The sequence below is a fragment of the Heloderma suspectum genome, chromosome 10 (assembly GCF_057233095.1).
Source record: "Heloderma suspectum isolate Gila_16-S chromosome 10, 16-S_ref, whole genome shotgun sequence".
Classification (NCBI taxonomy): Eukaryota; Metazoa; Chordata; class Lepidosauria; order Squamata; family Helodermatidae; genus Heloderma; species Heloderma suspectum.
Genome location: NC_139467.1, coordinates 15,344,442 through 15,364,079, shown reverse-complemented (window position 1 = coordinate 15,364,079; position 19,638 = coordinate 15,344,442). Strand labels below are relative to the sequence as shown.

General features: G+C 45.4%; 1 protein-coding gene across 2 annotated transcripts; it reads right to left on the bottom strand.

The window, feature by feature from the left end:
* Positions 1-1,025: 1,025 nt before the first annotated feature.
* Positions 1,026-18,665, bottom strand: LOC146337787 (chemerin-like receptor 1). 2 transcript variants are annotated; one of them, XM_084814355.1, is made up of 4 exons: positions 18,498-18,665; positions 5,140-6,199; positions 2,499-2,525; positions 1,026-2,232 (listed from the first exon to the last, which is right to left on the bottom strand). In XM_084814355.1, exons 2-3 carry the CDS (start codon positions 6,181-6,183, stop codon positions 2,517-2,519), a joined length of 1,053 nt encoding a protein of 350 aa, XP_084670481.1. In that variant the 5' UTR covers positions 6,184-6,199; positions 18,498-18,665; the 3' UTR covers positions 1,026-2,232; positions 2,499-2,516. The 2 variants fall into 2 exon arrangements, with proteins under 2 accessions (XP_084670481.1, XP_084670480.1); XM_084814354.1 differs by lacking the exons at positions 1,026-2,232; positions 2,499-2,525 and having other exon boundaries at positions 5,119-6,199; positions 18,498-18,602.
* Between the last annotated feature and the right edge of the window lie 973 nt (positions 18,666-19,638).

The following is a 19,638-nucleotide window of genomic DNA, read 5'->3' as shown; positions in this document are numbered from 1 at the left end:
GGCAGGTAGAAGGGATAGGGCCTTCTCAGTAGTGGCCCTCCATTTTTGGAACTCTGTTCCAATTGATGTCTACCAGGCCCCATCATTGATTATGGACTTTCAAGTAGACCTTAAGGACTTTATTGGGTGCCATTGTGTGTATGTTATCCAGTTTAAATTGTTAATTTGGATATGATTATTGTTTTATTATTGTGTTTTGTGGCTTTAATTCTGTTTTCTACTTTAAGAGGTTCTCTCTGAAAGGTGGTTTATAAATCTTTTAAAGGCAGGCAGGCAGGCAGGCAGGCAGGCAGGCAGGCAGAAAGAAAGAAAGAAAGAAAGAAAGAAAGAAAGAAAGAAAGAAAGAAAGAAATCCGGGCCATGAGAAGCTATTAAAAAGAAGCAAGTGGGCTCTGCAACAAAATGTTGCAGTGGGAAGTGCTTCTGTTCTGTTTTCCAGGCCACCAGCCTAGCATGCCTTCTTTCAGGATACTCCATTACATTCCCTCTCCCCATTTTCCATTCTCTCCCCCCCGCTTTGAAAAGACACTCTGTATTTTGTGTATACTCAACCTAGTCAATCCTTATGGGGGGGGGTGCCATCTTATTTCAATCTAATGATTTTTGTACTTCTGTAAACCTTGGAGTTCTCCCAAGCATGCGGATACCTCCCTCTTAATTCTGAGTAGCCCCATTTGGACTACAGAGCAGTCATCATAACTCAGCACCTGAGTTGGCTGTTGGTATGCAAAAAAACATATTACAAAGACACCATAGGTCTTCAGGGTTCTCTCATTCAAACTGAATTAGGCCCGATTATCAGTGACCCTAGAACGTCTTGCCACTTAAGAAATGGGGAACACCTAACAGTCCATTTCAGCTGCACTATGACCAACGGTGATGTAAAAGGCAGTTCTGCAGACAAGCTGTCAGCATTTTATTTCCTGACAGCACTACGTGTCAAATGCACAGAAAGATGCTCTTGCATTGTGCAGGAAATGGCAGGGAAGACACCTAAAATAAAACTTCTGTCACAATCCATTTTTACAAGGCTAATATTTAATGACGACATCACTGTACACACAGAGAAAGATCTTCCTATTTATCACAATATGGCCATACAGTACAAAACAGGGCTCATGACTCATCAAGACATTTTTGAGAAATGGTGGGTTCGTAGACATTCCCGCTGTTTTAAAGCCATACGATGGGGGGGAAAGAAGAAACCAGTGAGACATTGACTGAAACAAGAGGATATGCACTGAACTACAGAAATTGAGGAGCAAAGCAATATGTTTCTTGCATTGTATGTAAAGCAGAATTATCATTTTTTATAAAGCCTGCTTATAAGTGCCCCCCCATAAAAAAATTATTCCAAGCCACCAAGTCCAGTTTAGTATCAACAGCTGTAAATAACTGATGCAGAGTGGCATTTTTGTTAAAAAATACACACACACACACTACTTCATTGTAATTGTTACAATAGCAAAAATTAGAAAAGCAGGTTTGGGAAGGTATCCCAGCAAGGGAAGATATGTACCTCCTTTAATGCAATACCCAAAGTCCAATTTAGTGACAAGAGAGATGTTTGGTTTAGCCATTTGGGCTGGACAGACACAAGAAACCTCAGGACCACCAGAATCTTGCCTGCTGAAATTGATTGGCAAGAGCTTCAGGGCAAGCAAAAGAAGATACTTTGGGCACCTCTTCTTCACCCAAGTGATGACAAAGGGTGGTCCATGGTGCACTTAGGTCATTTTTGACTCTGGATTTAATGACCTTACGGTGAGGAGCTCCTTTGGACTTGATGGTCTTCTCGGGAGGCCCCTTTAGATGCTATGACTTCCCGAACTTCAAAATGTGGTGGGCCAGTCCTGCTGCATTTGTGGATCCTCCTGTTCACTCTGCCGACATCCACCCCAAAGTCCTGCCCTGACGGCACCGGTGAACGTGGTGGTGCCTCCTGGCTTTCAAAGGGGATTGGACAAATTCATGGAGGAGAAGTCTATCAATGGCTAAAGGGGATATTAGCCAGAAGCACTGCACAGGTTCAGAGAGAGTATACAGGTAAATATCAGTTGCAGGGGATGGACTATTGTCTTGGTGGCTTACTTGGGAGCTCCTTGGAAGTATCTGTCTGGCCACTGTGCAAAAGAGAATCTTGGACTATGTGGACGTTCAATCTGATTCAGGAAGACTCTTCTTATGTTCTCATAGCTCTTCTCAGCAATAACAGCATCCCCCATCCTGCGGCTGCAGCCAAGGGGGAAAAACAAATTAACCTCAGGGTTGACCCTACTGTGACACCGATGGCAGCTTTTTACAGTTAAGGACTTCCAATTGGTCAATTGTTTAATTCTTCATAATTCAGGCTGCTGCCGGCCACTTAGAAAATTGTTACTTGATTTATTATCTGCCTTTTAATGGGTTAAATGATTCCATTTAAGGACATTCGCATATTACCCAGACTTCATTATTGGCACCTTTTTTGAGTTACTGTAAGAAGAATGAGAACTTACCATTTTGACTACCAAATGTTATGACTTCTAGAAAGAAGGAAAAAGCCACAGTGAATACTAATCTCTGTGCATAGTGCAAACTTGTAGTAGGACACACATATACCAATACCTTGTCTGGCTTTCAAGAATGGAGAATTGATTAGAGTAATTTAGGATGTAATCATATGGTCCCTGGTACAGCATCCCAGGCAACATAGGATAGATCGGCTCCTTCCTTCCAAGGACAGAGACAGAAGTCCATCCTCAAGAGAAAGAAACTCAACCTGATGCCCCCTCCCAGAACCCATGGAAACCTCAATCAGAGCTCAGGAGGTGGTTGGATTGGGGGGAGGCTTTGGATCTGCATTATACAAAGCCTTTCCAGTCCCCAGACATGCCTCCAGCAGGGAGGGCAATATACAGCAGCCCTGAAGCTGGCATATATAATGTCCCTCCCATTGCTTCCAATGGGAAGCAAATCATCAAAGAAGGAAAGAAAAAAAGAGGAAGGAAAAACCCATACTGTTCCTTCCTCCCTTCTGCCCTGCCGGCATGAGCCCAGCAGGGCTTTGATCAAGGCAATTCCACCCCTTTGGATCCCCCCATTGCAACAGGATTGCTATGCCTTATATTTCTGGATGCCCACTTTGTATTTGTAGCCAGACATGATGCTGTGCCATGTAAATATATACATTATACATGAGTGATGAAATATTTAGGGCTGGCCCTACCATTAGGCAGAGTGAGGCAGCTGCCTCATGTGGCAGATGCTGGGGGGCGGCAGCAAGGTGTTGGAGGACAGAGCTGGGTGAGCCACACAGCCAGCCCTATGCACACACACCCCTTGCTATTCTGCTATCTTCAGCTGAGGTGGGGGATCCTGTCTTATTGGCAGTGTAGAAGTAAGATTTAGTTGCCAGTCCCATCACCTTTTCTACATGGAATGCAGTGAGGGGAGCCGTCGTGCTCTTTGCCTCAGGCCATAAATTGCCTTGAGCCAGTCCTGCCTTCAAACACTTGTTCTGGTGGACAGGGACCTGCTTTGTGAGGGGAGATTGTTGTTGGGTCTGTGACATGGGGGGGTATTAACACACACACACACACACACACACATGCCACAGTCCCATTCTTAATTGTTTTTGGAGAGAGAGAGAGAGAGAGAGAGAGAGAAGAAAATACATGTTAAATGCATTCACACATTTTACATATTGTCTTGTTTGACCTTGAGATGTAGGCCATTTAGAAGATTTTCACCCTTCCCTTGTAGTAGTGGGGAGGAGAAGGGACACAGCTATCTCCGTCTCCTAAGAAGTTTGTTCCATCCAGACGGAGACCAGGGGCAGGAAGAAGGCAGACTGAGATTCACTGGTAGGTCTCTGGATGATCTCCGTAGATCAGCAAGGGTTTCTGATGCCTGACAGTTTGACATTAGCGAATAAAACTGCGAGTTACTTGGGGGGGGGGGGGGAATGTCGACCATGGCTGGCCTTGTACTAATCTCAGCCTCAGTGCTCCTCACCAATAAAATATGAGTATTATTTAGTTGCCTTTGACTGGGTCAGGAGTGGACAACCCGTGGCCCTTCAGAGCCTGTTGCCTTGCAATTCCCAGCATCCCTCACCATTGGCTATGGTGACTAGGGCTGCTGGAAGCTGCAGTCCAACAACACCAGGAGGACCAGAAGTTGCCCACCCCTGGAGTAGGTCTTTGTGCAGTTCTGGCAGCCAGTTCCAACATTAGTTAGTGGTATTAGAGCTCCAGAGATGAAGGAAACTCAAATGTAGATTTCTACTTGTGGATGCAGCTCGTCCTAGTGCACAACCTTTATGTTTTCAACCATGGGGGTCAGCTCAGGCTTCACTTCTTTGGCCTAGAATCCTAAATGTAATCCAATACAGTGCCAGCTACAGGTTTTGGTGGGCCCTTGGGTAGGACACCCTCAGTGAGCCCGCTCCCTCAATGTGTTTGTTTTCCCACCACCATTGTTGCCAGCTACTCTCCTGCCCCACTTCTTCACCATTGCCACCACCTGCTTGATTCCCAGGTGCAGAGCAAATAGGCAGTGGCATCTACTGCTCTTCCATTGCCTGGTCCAGAGTGAGAGGAAGGTGAACAAGGAGGTTGCAATGGTGAAGAGGAGGAAGTCCAGGGCTCTTGTCAGTAGGCTCCCTCCTGGGGGGGGGGGTGCCCTCAGCAGATGCCCGAACATGCCAAACCTTGACGCTGCCCCTGGTCTGATAGCAGCTAGGTGTAATCTCTCCAGCACTGAGCAGAAACACATTAATTCAGTCTGCAGTCTCCATTCTGAGACTGGGTCTAAAACATAAACTTCCGGGCCATGTCTAGCCTAATTTTTGAAATTTTTTGTATTTCCCCACCCCTTCCTTTTTGTACCACCTAGCCTGGTGAAGAGTTCTGGAGAAGTTGAAAGCTTGCTCAGTTTTGTGACATTTTGGTTGGCCCTAATAATGGTATTAACCAACTGTGGATTAAGGTGTAGTAGGAAATTGGTTTCAGCATTTTACACCAGGCTCCACCCTCCAAAGCCACCAATTTGTAAATGGCTTTGGCTGGTAGACCTCAAGGATCAAGGGCAGGGGGAAACGTTGACAAATAAGTCTGAGCTCTGCCCACTTCTGCTCTAAACTAGCTGACACTCTACCTCCAAACTGGATTTGCTCTTGGTCATCGCCTGCGCTGAAGTCTCGCTGAAAGCACTCTCAAAAGCCGCAAGCACAGACGTCCGCAACTTCTCTCTGAAGTCCTGCCCCACAAAGACGTACAAGAAAGGATTCAGGCAGCTGTTGAGGTAAGCCAGACCTGAAGCCAAGGGTATCCCCACCACCAGAACAATCTGCAGCCAGGGAGTTACCGTAGTGACTGACATCTCCAGGAAGGAGAAGACATGATAAGGGAACCAGCAGATAAAGAAGGCCAAGACCACTCCCACCATGATCTTGAAGGGCCTGCCTGAGCGGGTCAGCCGGTTCCCTTTCAGCTTGGCTGTGATAACACCATAACAGAACAGGATGACAGTGAATGGCACCAGGAATCCAGCCACAAAACGGGTCAGCACTATAGCTTGGTGACGATGCTCCCCCAGCTCATCAGCTTCCTTTGACTTGAAACCATCTGACAAGGCGAAGTTGTTGTAACAGTGAGTGGTATTCCCTTTGATGAGAGAACTTTTAGTATCACGGAAGACAAGGTATGGGCAGCTGAGGGCCAGGGCTGCTAGCCAGATGCCCAGTGCCACCAGAGAAGCCAGGCGGGTTGTGCGGTAGTTCTGGGCCCAGACAGGACACACCACAGAGATGCAGCGGTCCATGCTGATGACAGTGAGCAAAAAGACACTGGCAAACATGTTGAGGAAGGCCAGGGCGGTGTTGAGCTTGCACAGGGCCTTCCCAAAGGGCCAATGGAAGCCTAAAGCCATGTAGGCTGCACTCAGAGGGAGAAAGAAAGTAAAGACAAAGTCAGCTATGGCCAAGTTGAGAAACCAGACAGTATTAACAGTCCTCTTCATACGGAAGCCCGTAACGAAGATGACTAGGCCATTTCCTATCACCCCCAGCAGGAAGGCAATGCTGTAGACCACCACAGAGAGCATCCCCATAGAGTCAACGAGAGCTGCATTGTCATCAGAAGTGGGATAATCTTCATAGTCTCTGTAAAGGCTTTCTTCCAAGGTGGTGTTGGCAGCCATTTTGGAGGAAGAGAACCTGTTGGAAAGAAAGGGGGGGATGTGAAGGGTGACCTATGGAGAAGAAACGTTGCTTGAAAGAGATGAGAGTAAATTGGCCCTTATGCTCTTTATCAAATGGTTCAGACACAAAATGGGGGTTGTAACCCTTTAGTCTCATGCCATTTTCCTGATTATTTTTTTTTAAATCACACACACACACACAGATACTTTTTGCTCCTTGGTAGAAAAGATGCCAGTTCCTAGATATCAAAGGGAGATATCCCTCAAAACCACATATTAAAAATGAAATGTCTTCCAACAGTTTGAGAACTATTTTTTTTTGTTCTTCCCAGTGCCCTGGCTTTAGCCCAAAGCCTGGGAATTTGGCACAGCCTTTGATACAGATACCATGGAAGCAAGCTTAGAACAGTCTTCCCCAACCTGGCACCCTCCAGATGTGTTGGACTACAATTCCCACTATCCACTGCCAGCAGCCATGCTGGCTGCGATGCTGAGACTTGTAGTCCAAGACATCTGGAGGGCACCAGGTTGGAGAAAGTTGGCTTAGAAGTGCCATAAGTAGCTATCCACCATGTAGCCACAAGATGGGAGTAGAGCAACGTAGAGTTAGTCTAGCTGCGCTGCATAGGCAATTCTCCAGGTGCACATCTGACTAGCATCTGTCTTGCACTGTCTGCAAACATTGGAACCAGTTTCACTTTCAGAACAAAGATCCCCTGGGAATTATGCATTTGTGAAAATGCAGAAAATACTTTTCCCTCTACAAATCCTTGGGAATCAAACATGTTTGGAACAGATTAAAATCTGTAGCCTAGAAATGCTCTTTGGCTTAAAGCCAAATTCTCTGACATGGAACTGAAACACTTCTAATCTAGTCTTCACCAGCCTGATGCCCTCTAGATTTTATAGACTACAATTCCCAGCATTCCTGACCATTGGCCATGCTGGCTGAGGCTGATGGGAGTTAAAGTCCAATAATCTAGAGTGCACCAGGTTAGGGAAGGGTGCTCTGACCTCTTGCAAAGACCAGCTGAAGGGAAGACACTCTACACGTGCTCAAAGGCACCCCTGGGATTACTGCTGTTCCCATTTTTAGGGTTGATGCCCATCATTCAGATCAACCCCAAAACCACTCTTTGACAAGAAAGCCCTCTAAACCCTTTCCATAACTGACTTGATGCTCTAACTGGGCAAAGAAAAAACACTCAAAAGGCAGTCTTGTCTTTACTACTGTTCGTCTTTGTTTTGCCAGTGGGACAAAAAGTATAAAAAGGAACCCTGCAGTTATAAAGTGGGTATAATTACAAAGAAACACCAACAATATAATGCACTTATAAAAAGAATGATTGCAGTTGTTGTGGTTAGTGGAATGATGATGGTAGATCATTTCATTGCTTCATCAAAACTTCATCAAACCCAGATTGAAATCAAAGCATTTCTCCACTGAAACCTCATTCATGGTGGCTGAAATTATTCTCTGGCCTCCAATATACCACTTCCAAACCACTCATCCAATGGGAGTCTTTTAAAATCTTTACCCAAAGAATTTCCCAAGTGCTTTTTTTTTTTTTTACTTCCCCCAAAAAGCTATGAGAAATACATTTGCAACTTTTACATACTGTTCCCAATGCAAAGCTAATTTCTGTAATACAAATATTGACCTTCAATATTTATTTATTTATTTATTTGATTTATTAGCCGCCCATCTGGCCAGCTACCCGGCCACTCTAGACGGTGCACAATACTAATAACAAATTTACATAATCAACTGAACAACAACAACAAACATAACAAAACAACACTGCTCTAAAAAAAATCCTAATCCACCCCAAATGCCCGCCTGAACAGCCAGGTTTTTAAAGCCCAGCGGAAACTCATCAAAAAAACATAGAAAACAAAACAACCTACGAATCTCAAAGGCACATGGTGGGTATATGCTGCTGCTCACTGAATGTGGCAGAGTAGAGCAGTGGTAGAGCACCTCAACCTCTTTGGACCCATGCGCACATTTGGAAATTCCAGAAACTGCTGTGGGCACCACCACAAAATCCCTAATCAGTGGATTGCCACTTTGGCATCTACTGATCATGTCTATAGATCTTAGGCTGTGTCTTATTCAGCAAAAACTTTTGTTTCATGGCTATTGGACATCGCAATGTCTCTTTAATAGGGGACTGTCTAATTCAACTAATTGCTGGCAGTGCAATATAGCTAATGCTTCTTTTAAACATCTTTTGACAATGTCCAGTAGTTGCTTCTTTGGGGGAGGAGGTTATTACACAGATAAATTTTGTACTGGATCAGTCTTTAATATTCGCTGATGTACACACTCTTTAAATTATTTACCTGCTTTATCGAAATTAACAAATGTTTAGTGTAAATGGATTCTCTGCACCCCTTTGACAGCTAAAAGACTGATATTACAACATTGGGAGGATAAACATTCACCTCCTATAATGCAACAGATCGAGGACCTTACAACGTTCTCAATCTTTGAATGGGTGGCATAGAGATGCCACCTTCAAATGGATACTTATTTGGATATTTGGTCTGCTTTTGTCAAAGTCCATGTATAATTGCTAGAAAGTTGTATGGATTTCATACAAATCCATGTATGTATATTTAAAACAGATGGAAAAATAATAATTTTTAAAAAAATCTTGGGGGCTCGCAGGCACCAAATTGGGGACCCCTTCGTGAGCACCATTGGAGGTGTCCATGGGCTCCGTGTTGGGGACCCCTAGAGAAGAGGCCTTTTATACAATGATTAGATTCAACTGCTCATCCAAATTACGGAGATTAAAAGCTGCTGCACACATTTTTTTCACATACGCAGGGCTGACGCGAGACCTCCAGCCGCCTGAAGCACAAGGACATGCTGCCACCTCTGATGAAGCTGCTGCCAGGGATGGGTGGTGCAGGAGCACAAGCTGCCACCACTCCTGCTGGGGGGAAGCCACCGCCATGCGCCACCGGACGGGAGGGGAGCTGTTGCTGCAAGCCATGGCCAGTCATGAGGAGGGAGCATGAGCCACCATGGCGCAATGCTGCCAGGCGGCATGCCAGCAGCTGCTGTGAGCCGCTGCTGGGGAAGGAGGGCAGTGCAAGTGCATGAGCCGCCGCCATGCGCCACCGCCGGGCGGAGCACAAGCCGCCCTGCCAGCTGCCTCCCCTTTCATGCCTCACCACGAGGGGCCCTTTTTCGGAGCGAGGCACTGGAAGGGAGGTGGCCCTAGCCACCGCCGGTGCCGCAGCAGCACAGGCAGCCTCCATGGTCACCTCGTCGCCAATGCGTCTCTCTGAACAAGGACCCCAGAGAGTTAGGCACGGGAGTAGTGGCAGTGGAGGCAGCCGCTGCTGCTCCGGAGGCCTGCAACAGCCACTTTCCTGTCACAGCACTTTCAGAGGCATAGGGCAGCGGCGGGGCTTCGGGCAGTGGGCAGGCAGGATCTGCTGCATTTCCCGATCCCCCACCTGAGGTGGGGGATTCACCCCACCTCATGGGAGGGCTGCCCCTGCACAGAAGACTGTGAACCGAAGCCAACCTGCAGACTTACAGAGGCAAGGAGAACTCTCACTTGCACAAAGCACGCTAATGAAACTGGATTCAAACAATAATAAAACGAATACAATGAATTAAACACAGTGAAAAACCATTGAAAACACAATTTAAAAATTTGGTTAAAAAAAAACCCCACAGAGATCCATTCAGTCATTTAATCCTGTAGGGGACACGGAGTGGATGCATGCAAAATACTTTCCGCTGAGCAGGGCTGGCCCTCCTCTGAGGCAGGATGAACCCTCTCCTCAGTGGATCAGGGCGGGCGGTAGAGTGTGTCTCCTGCCCCCACCTGCTGCAGGCCCTGCCACTGAAGACTCCTCCCCACCATTTCTCGATCTAAGGCTACCAGAGCGAGAGTTCATGTGGGTGGCTGGGCAGCATCTCCACAAAGCCTGATCCCTCGCTCCGGGAGAGTCCACAAAGAGAGAAATCGGGGGGGTGGCCTCTCCGGAGAGCCACCCCAGCCCGTACGCTGCACTTTGAGGGTCCTTCCTCAAAGTAAGGCATTGTGAGGTGCCCCAGGGGACCCTGTCCGTGTCCCCTCTGCCTCCGAGGCAGCAAAGCTATATCGGACACCGATGCAGTGCAAGCATTTTGATCCCATCCAGCCACAATGAGGCCAAAACCCCACTGGATCTGCAGAGCTAGTCATGAAAGAGGGGAGGTTCTGTCGATCAGGTTCTCACCCTAGGTCTAGCTGGAGGGACCTCAGAATAACTAGGTTTAAGAAAGAGAGGAGGGTAAAGGAAGCAGAGCAACAGCGAGTATCTATGTTTCAACTACATCTTCGAAAGTTAGTCCAGCCTTCAGCAATCTGGTGCCCTCCTGACTGGCTGGCTGGGGATGATGGGTGTTGCAGTCCAAAACATCTGGAGGGCACCAGGTTGAGGAAACTTGAGACAGTCTTAGTGACAGCACTGCACCATCAAAAAAAAAAAAAAAAAAAAGGAAGAACCCAGAAGGTATATGACTTCTGAAGGAAGAAAGAAAGAAGAAATAAATATTGTGGACAGTCAGAACTGAACTATGGGCAGGAGAGAGGATATCTTGAAACATTCAGCTTGCTGTTGTTCAGCTTGGCAGATCACAGGCAATCTGGCCATTCAGGGCGGCAGAAACGAGGGTGGTGTTAGTTCCAGTGCCCAAATGGTTTGTGGGAGAGAGGGAGGGAGGGGCTTACCGAAATTCACAATGTCCCTTCCTCTGACTCCTTCCCATTTTAGCCGGATCACCCCACCTCTATTTAGCCTTCTCAATACAGCCATGAAGAGGGCCATCACACAAGGTAAGGAGGGTGGGGACCCTCTGCTGCCACCCCCACCGCCCCATCATTTGACCCCTGTTTGGCTCCTCCTTCCCAGTCCTGTATTCTGCCGAGAGCTGCATGGGAAGCCTGAACCAGGAACACGCCACCTGCATCCCCAAATAAGAAGAGGATGCATGATTTGGAGTCCCCTTGTTCAGGCTGCTCATGCCACTCCAGGGTGAATCGTGAACTGGGAACCAGACTCCCACATCAACCTCCCAGGGAGAAAATAAGTAATCGCAGAGTTGGAAGACCCCTTATAGATCATCTAGTCCAACCCCCTGCAGGATGCAACTGACAGATGACTCTGCTTAAACACCTCTAGTGAAGGGGAGCCCAATACTTCCCAAGGCAGACAGTTCCACTGTCAAACAGCTCTTACTGTTACGAAACACCTAATGCTTAGCCGAAATCTGCTTCCTTGAAATTTCCACCCATTCGTTCTAGTCCTGCCCTCCAGAGCGACAAGCAACCAGGGGACAAGAAGTCTAGATGGAGCTTATTGCAATCCCAGCATATTCCTGACCATCTAGTCACATTGGTATGTGTGTGCACGCACGGGTTAATTATTACATGCAAAGTTAGAAAACAGATCTTCAAACCCCTTATTTTCCTGCACAGAAATGTTCATTTCCAGAAGTGTTTTTAAAGCAAAAATGCCTATGCATGCTATTTCTGCAAAACAAACCTACATTTATTTTGCCTTCACAAACACAAAATACAGACAACCTGTGTCCATAATAGGCATCCATTCTGGACTTCTTACTTGTTACAGACAGAGGAACTGTGGTGTAGGGGCTGGAGTGCTGGACTAGGGAAGGGAAGACCTGGGTCCAAATCCTCACTTGCCTATTTGCTGGTTGACCTCAAACCAGGCTCTCTCAGCCTAACCTACCTCCCAAGGTTGTTGTGAAGATAACAGCTATGCATACTGCCCTGAACTCCTTGGAAGAGAGGGTGAGATAAAGAGGCAATAATCAACTATATAAAAAAAATTCTGAATGGCTGGCAAATCCTACTTACCATCCAAAGATGCTGTAACAGCCTTACCTTTGAACCCCTCTTTCCCCAAGTCTTTCTGCTCCTTTCCTTGCCTCCTTGGCTTCTGTACCTCTGGTTCTGGGGCTGATTAGGGAACTCTGGTCTGTCTCAACGTTCTCTGAAAGCAGATGGTCCGTTGCAGGGTAGAGAGACTCACAGGTTGGGTGTGTGCATTCTTTGCAAGATGGAGAGTCCGTACATGTGGCTGTAGGGAACATCCATTGCCCGCAAACCATTGCTCAATCATTTTTTGGCTGCCTGCAGAGAGCTGGCACAGGGACTACTACTCTGGGCAGACTTAACCCTTTAACCCGTGGCCAAAAGAGTGACAGTGATGCACTGGTAATCCACCTCGCAAACACTGTTTCATGCTCCAGCAGCTAGTGCAATATCACTCTTCCAGACCAGCTAATTGATTCCAGAGGGGAAGGTGAGTTAATGGTCACAGGGTCTATCTGACACAGAGATCGCCTTAACAATGACCACCTAATAGGACCTCTAATCAGTCAGAGGTCCCAGAGTACGGCTGAAACAAATCTGATTAGGAGGGCTGCCGTTCCCAACCTTAGAACGGGAAAAAACAAGAAGCAAACTTTAATCATCATCATCATTGAAGTGGAGGGGATTTCAGCAAGTTGGTGGTTGTGTTTGTGCGTGCGTGCGTGCAATAGGTTGTAATATGTGCCAGAGCTCAGCGTGGTTTAGTTCCAGAACTTCTTTTTTTAACAACATGGCTCTTGTGCATTCATTCATTCATTCACTCGCTCGCTCGCTCATTCATTTGATTTATTAGCCCCCCATCTGGCCGGCTACCCAACCACTCTAGGTGGCGTACAATACTAATAACAAATTCACATAATCAACTGAACAACAAAACAACAACAACACTGCTCTAAAAAACCCAAACCCACCCCAAACGCCCGCCTGAACAGCAAGGTTTTTAAAGCCCAGTGGAAGCTCATCAAAGAATATGGAAGAATGCCTATAAGCATGGAAAGGGTGCCTTTTCTTCAGCACAAGCCCTCATCAACCCCTTCTCATCTCAGATTAGGAACAGAATTTCCGCTCAGAGGTATGGCCTCCAGGGAAGTTTGAACCGATACAGCATCTACAAGCTTTTCAGTGAAGGCAACACTCACACACACACCTTTGAATTTGCAAACCATTCTAAAAAGTCTGACTCCACTTCAGAAGGTGTAGGGCAAATAATTCTGCCTGAACTGACATTTTGAGGAAGGGAGTCTTGAGGAACTCCTGTGCTGCTGTGGGACCTACAGGCATTTGCTCAGCCATGTGTGGAAACAAAATGCTGGACTTGATAGGGGCTTACAGTAATGGAGGATAAAGCTGTCAATGGCTACTAGTCATGATAGCGATAGTATGCCTCTGAATACTGCTTGCTGGGGAACATGAGAAGGCAGGTGATATTTCGCTCATGTCCTGCTTGTGGGTTTCTCATTGGGGCATCTGGTTGGCTACTGTGGGCCTTTGGTCTGATCCAGCAGGGCTCTGTTTATGTTCTTAGAAGGCTCTGCATGCACACAGTGATGTACACACATCAAGATCCTCCACGTAGGATGAAAGATGTTTGGGCCAGGATCCCCCTTGGCATGAGAAGCTCTACATGAATATGTTGCATGCACACGGAACCCCTTCTCACGTGCACAGAACAGATAGACGGGGGTGGCGGCTGTTGAGTGTGTTAATTGTATGGTCAAGCCTATCCCACACAGCCCTACAAACCCCCTCATTGAAGTCCTAATGGGTCAGTTCAGTGTTGGCTGTGCACACATCATAAGGTATGGGAGCAAAGTTTCCTTTCTTCTTTCATGACAACATTTAGGAGCTCAGGGCGGTCTATATGGCTCCGTGGCTGAGTGGGGATTTAACCAGGGACCTCTCCCTGGTCCTAATCAGACACTCTATGCACACAACACCACATCGAGCTCAAATCCCATTCACCCCCATCCTGCATAGGACACTTGGTGTCAAGCCCCTAAGCACATACATTCGCACATGAGCGCACTGCTCTCACACAATCCATTCTAGTCCAAGAATGTATTTATTTATTTATTTATTTATTCCCCCGCCTATCCGCCAAAAACAGAACTCCAATGGCACTAACAATAAAACCCAGATCAAAAACAAAATGTTAATTTAGAGAAAACATAAAAACAGATAAATTAAAAACACAATAAAAGAAATAAACAGCACCAACGATTTAATTAATTGATTAATTATAATTGATTGATAATTATACTAAATTGATTGATAATTATAATCAATTGATTAATTATAATCAATTGACTAATTAACTTCAATTAAGAACAACATAGGAAGCTGCCTTATACCGAGTCAGATCCTTTGGTCTATCTAGCTCAGCTTTGCTTCTACACTGACTGGTGGCGGCCCTCCAGGGTCTCTGGCAAGGGTCTTTCCTACCTGGAGATTCCGGGACTTGAACCTGGGACCTTTTGCACACAATGCATGTACTCTACCACTGAGCTACAGACCTTCTCCCAAGAAGGAGTAGGCAGATTTTATGGGCAGGAATTACTTCTACATTATTGTTGTTTTATTGTTACTTTGTATTTTACGTTCTTAATTTGTACACAGCCCAGAGAATATGAGTAACTGGGTGGTTTACAAATGCAATCAATCAATCAATCAATCAATCAATTTAAACTGGAGGGGGGGATTTAAAAAAAAAACAAAAACACCAAAAACCCTTCAGCCTCAGCTCTTTGAAAATGCACATTTGTGCATGACATTCAGGAATCCTGAGCTCTGAAGTCCCAGCCCCATGAAGACAGTGATGCCTGGCAGTTAGAGCAGGGGCTGGTCACCAAGTCTCTCGGTTTCTCTGCCAAGCCTCTAGTCACAAACAAAGCAATCAGAGAAACCACAAACTCAGAGCGTTTGTGACCTCAACCCACGATCATGACAGAGCCAGGCTCCTCAGGAATGATGGGGCAAGCGGGTGCTGTTCGAAGCTCTGTGGCCAGGATGGCTCAAATGTTACACTCAGTTTTTTAAGTAGGAAAAATAAATCATTAAGAAAATAAATACAAAGAAAACCCCCCAGACAAATCAAGCCTTTTAGAAATTTGCTGAACCCGGGGAACTTCCCGGACATTCAGATGCAGCTCTGGGCTGTAGGACAAACAGTGAACAGTGAGGTAACATTCCCAGGCTAGTCAGATGAATTTTCACCAGGGAATCAGGGGGTGGCAGATGGGTATCAGACAGCTGTCCCAAACCAATATTGTTCTAACCCAGCACACTGAGAATGTTTGGAGACATTGTGGAAAGAGGGAGAAAATCTCCACACTGATGAGGAGAGGAGAGGAGAGGAACAGCTGAAGAAAAAAGAGCAAAGAACTAAATTTGAAAAGCCTTGAAGCACCTTTACAAATAAGTTTGCAAAAGCCCACAATAATTACTGGGCCCATCAGCCCACACATGCCAGGAATATAAGTAATTTATGGTACCTCACTAACCTGAAAGGACAAAGAAAAAGAAACATCTGTCTTTGAGCAAACAGGAACTTCCCATGTGGTTGCCTGGAAGTATGCATTACTCGCTACAGGCGAGTAGGGTGGTTTGGGGGGGGGGAGCCTTAAAAGCATCATGGTCAGATGCACCACAGAATAGTGGAGTCAGGGCTTTTGTTCCTGGCTGCCATGTGGAATGGACTAGTGGTTAGAGCAAGCTTTTTTTGCCAGATGCCAGAGGGTATCCATATTAGCATATTCAACAAAAGCAAAAGCAAAAGGGGGGTCTTGCAACACCTTAAAAAGAGTAACAAATGTATTGCAGCATAAGCTTACCTAATCCCTGCTGCTATTTCTGATCTTAGAGATAGCAGTGAATGGGGGGGGGGGGTGAGCAAACACACAACACCCAACGCCCACAAAGAGAAAAGGGGGTGATGTCCAGTGGTGGGGTCATGCCCCAAACGTGATGGCAGGGACAGGGTCATGCCCACTGACATCATCCAGAACAGAGTGCAGGGTGGAGAAACTCCCCCCCCCCTCCAAACAGGTCTGCACCCCTAGCCTAGTTCATCAGATGCTGCCATGAAGTGTTATTCTGAGTTGGCCCATACATAAACAAACACACACAGTCAGAAGAATGGAAGAGCAAATGTTAATACAAAGTGAGACAAGAAGGCCCGACAGTATAAGAGATTGGAGATTATATCCTTTTGACTAAATCTCACATTCTTTTGTGGTCTGCATGACAATATGACATATACACAGATCTCTTGCATTGTTGACCTCACTTTTTAACGGCATTCTATACACACACACACACACACACACACACACTTCTGTCCATGCCCACGTATGTGAATGAGTATGTACACAGTACATAGACGCATACTAATGGATGATAACACCCCGTGTATCTGACAAAATGGCCTCTGTCCCACAAGCACTTATGCCTAGGGATAAAGGAGAAATTCATTTCAGTTCATTTTTGAGCAGAATTTACCAAATTCTCACCTCCCAGACCTGAACAAGGACTCAAATGTAATACATTTCCAAGCTTGTGATTTGATTCGAAGACCAAAAAATATGCTTTCAGCAACATGCATACATTTGAAGAATGTGCATGAAAAACTGTACTCTTGAAAAATGTGCTTTAATCAATGGGAGAAAAATTGGTACATTTCAAAAATGTACACAATTGATGCATACATCAGGAAAAATATACACCGAAATACACACAAATTTTTGTGTGAACAGAAAAAAAAAACAAAGCTCACAATCTGATAGGGGGCAGGAGTCAGAACGAGCTTCCAAGTCGAATTCAGAGACCATCAACAAGCTCACGTTTTGCTGATTCGCCCATCCCTACTTATGCCACACTAAGGACACAATGACTTTTTTAACAGAGAAAAGTCCTACAACTCCCCGAATTCCCCTGCTAGCATAAACCCCACAGTGGGTGGAGGAGGAGGTCGAGTGGATCACTAGATCTGAAAGTTCCAGACCAGAAAAGCCAGAGGGGTGCAGTGGCTATGTGGTATGGCAATGAAATGTAAGGGACCCACTTCGGGTGGAGGACTAAATCACGGCCCACTAAGCACTACCCCCTCCTCAAAGTGGCTTTCTTTGGCCCCCCAAAATAACTGTCTGTTCTGAGCTCTCCAACTCCACAGAGTTGTTTTTCCAATGTGGTAACAACCAATGTCTCTATGACATTATTATTGGCACAGACCATAATTAGAGAGTTTTCGTGGAGGGGAAGCAAAAAAACAAAAACAAAACAAAAGCCCGTCCTCCCCATTTGGTGCTGACGAGCCAAAATCTAAATCCAGTTTTGTTTGGTTTGGTTTTTCTGGTTTTGTTTTGTTTTTTTGCAGTCCCCCCAAGTTTACAGAGGAAGAAAAGTTCCTTGGGAGCAACCAATGCCCCATCAGTCTAGCATCTTTAGACCTATGCAGACATTATTCTGCATGCACAAAGGAGGATTGGAATCGTGCCTGCTGGTGCACGTTCAAGATCATGTCAGTCCAAAGCCTGTGTGTGATTGGGCACTCTCTAAAACAGAGCTTCCAAATATGCAGACGGAGCCTATGTGCATTAGGTTTGTAGGTACACCTGTGCTCTATACCAACAATATTTTGAATGGATGTAGGACACAGGATCAGTGGGCACGATCCTGCTCCCCTTCACTGGCACATTGGCTCTACATTAGGAGTGGGCAACGTCTGGTGTTCCGTGGGCCATTGTCACCTCCTGGAGTCCGGCCGCAGGGCACCGCGCAATCCACAGGATGCCCCCTCGCTGCAAAAGAGGGCCAGAATTGCTGATTGGCTGCTGAAATTTGACAACAAACTGCTCCATAGCACTACAGAGCACTACACTTGTTAGATTTCACTTGTTTCCAAACTAAATTTAAATCTTTTGGTGCTCTGTAGTGGCTACCACACACCAAAAGAGCCAAATGCCGCTTGCAAACAAGCTAGATTTTACCTTTTGGGTGCTCCACAGCCACTATGGGAGCCTTTTAAAAATTATTATTATTATTATTATTATTGGGCACCAGGGGGTAGCAGGGACCATACCAGGGTGCACCAGGAGATGCATGCGGCTGCACTTTGCCCACCCCTGCTCTACATATATGTATATGTTTGTTCATTTGTTTTAAGTATGCCTATGCCAATTTTAGAGCAAAGCCTTCACAAGGTAACTCTCATCAAAATAAACATAAAACGACCATATCCCTCTTCAATAAAAGCTTCTAATGCCTTCTTTTACCTCAGGCCAAATTCCCTAAAGCTCCACCTCAGCCAAATACACTTACAACCAGGTCCAGCTCCTGGACACAATCTTCCTCTGAGTCTTAAAAACATCATCTTTGTCATCATCTGCAAACTTGCCTGTGATTACTTACTCAGTTTTAGTATATGCCTGCAGAGATCTCTGAAAAATATAGTCTCCAAGACGAATCCTGTGACTGGTGTCAAATTGTGAAATGCAGTCATTTTTTATACATTCCTTTACCAAATCTTACTGCTGAATCCATGTAGTTTCTACTTAGGCCCATATCTGGAAATGCAGCATATTTCTAAGGCAGTGTCTCAAAAGTACTAAACTTTACAGAAGAGGCTGAAACTTCAGCTCTTCGCTGAGGCCCCCAGGGTCAGAATTTTCATTCTGAGAATCCATTCAAGATCTCTTTTTTAAAGGATTCTATCATCAGTTGTAACGATTTTTGAAAGCCCAGAACCTTATATCCTTTGCAGAATGGTGTTTGTTTGTTTGTTTGTTTGTTTGTTTTTTCTATAAAATGTCATACCAAAGGACTGCCCTATTTTTATTTCTGATGTTGCATACATATTAACCTATTTGTATTTTCAAAGGCCTGAACATTTTGCCCACATAGAGAGAAAACAGATAGCATAAATCACCCAACTTGTAATATAAGTTGTGAATTGTTTCAGGGTATATTGGGGGGGGGGGGGAGAGATCAAATCTTCCAGTTCGATCAACTTGCAAGTATATCTTCTTATCTTATATATATTATATTTATTATATACATATAAAAGGAAGTGTTTGTATGTCCTCAGTGGACTCGAAAACTGTACATCTGATTGTAATGAAACTTCTAAGATTTGTTCTATCTCGTTCTGGGATGGGTTTAGGCATAGTGAAAATTTGGTTTGCCATCTTAAAACAAAATGGCAGCCAATAAAATTTTTGAAAGAGTTACAGCTTCGATACCATTGGATCAGTTTCAACCAAGCCCAACATGATGATTCAGCACTGCAGCAAGCAAATTTAAACCATACATTGTAACCATATGACTACCTATAAATATAAAAGAGGATGTGTCTCTGTCCATCTGTCTGTCCGTCATTGCCATAGCTCCAAGACCATGAAAGCTAGACACCTGAAATGTGGCAGGTATACTTGCAATGTGGCAGGTATACCTGGGAATGTGCACTTCAGGCTTATTTTGATTTTAAAACACATTAATTGTAATTAATTAATTGTAATGATTCCCCTTCATGGATCACTGCCTTGTTGTGGCG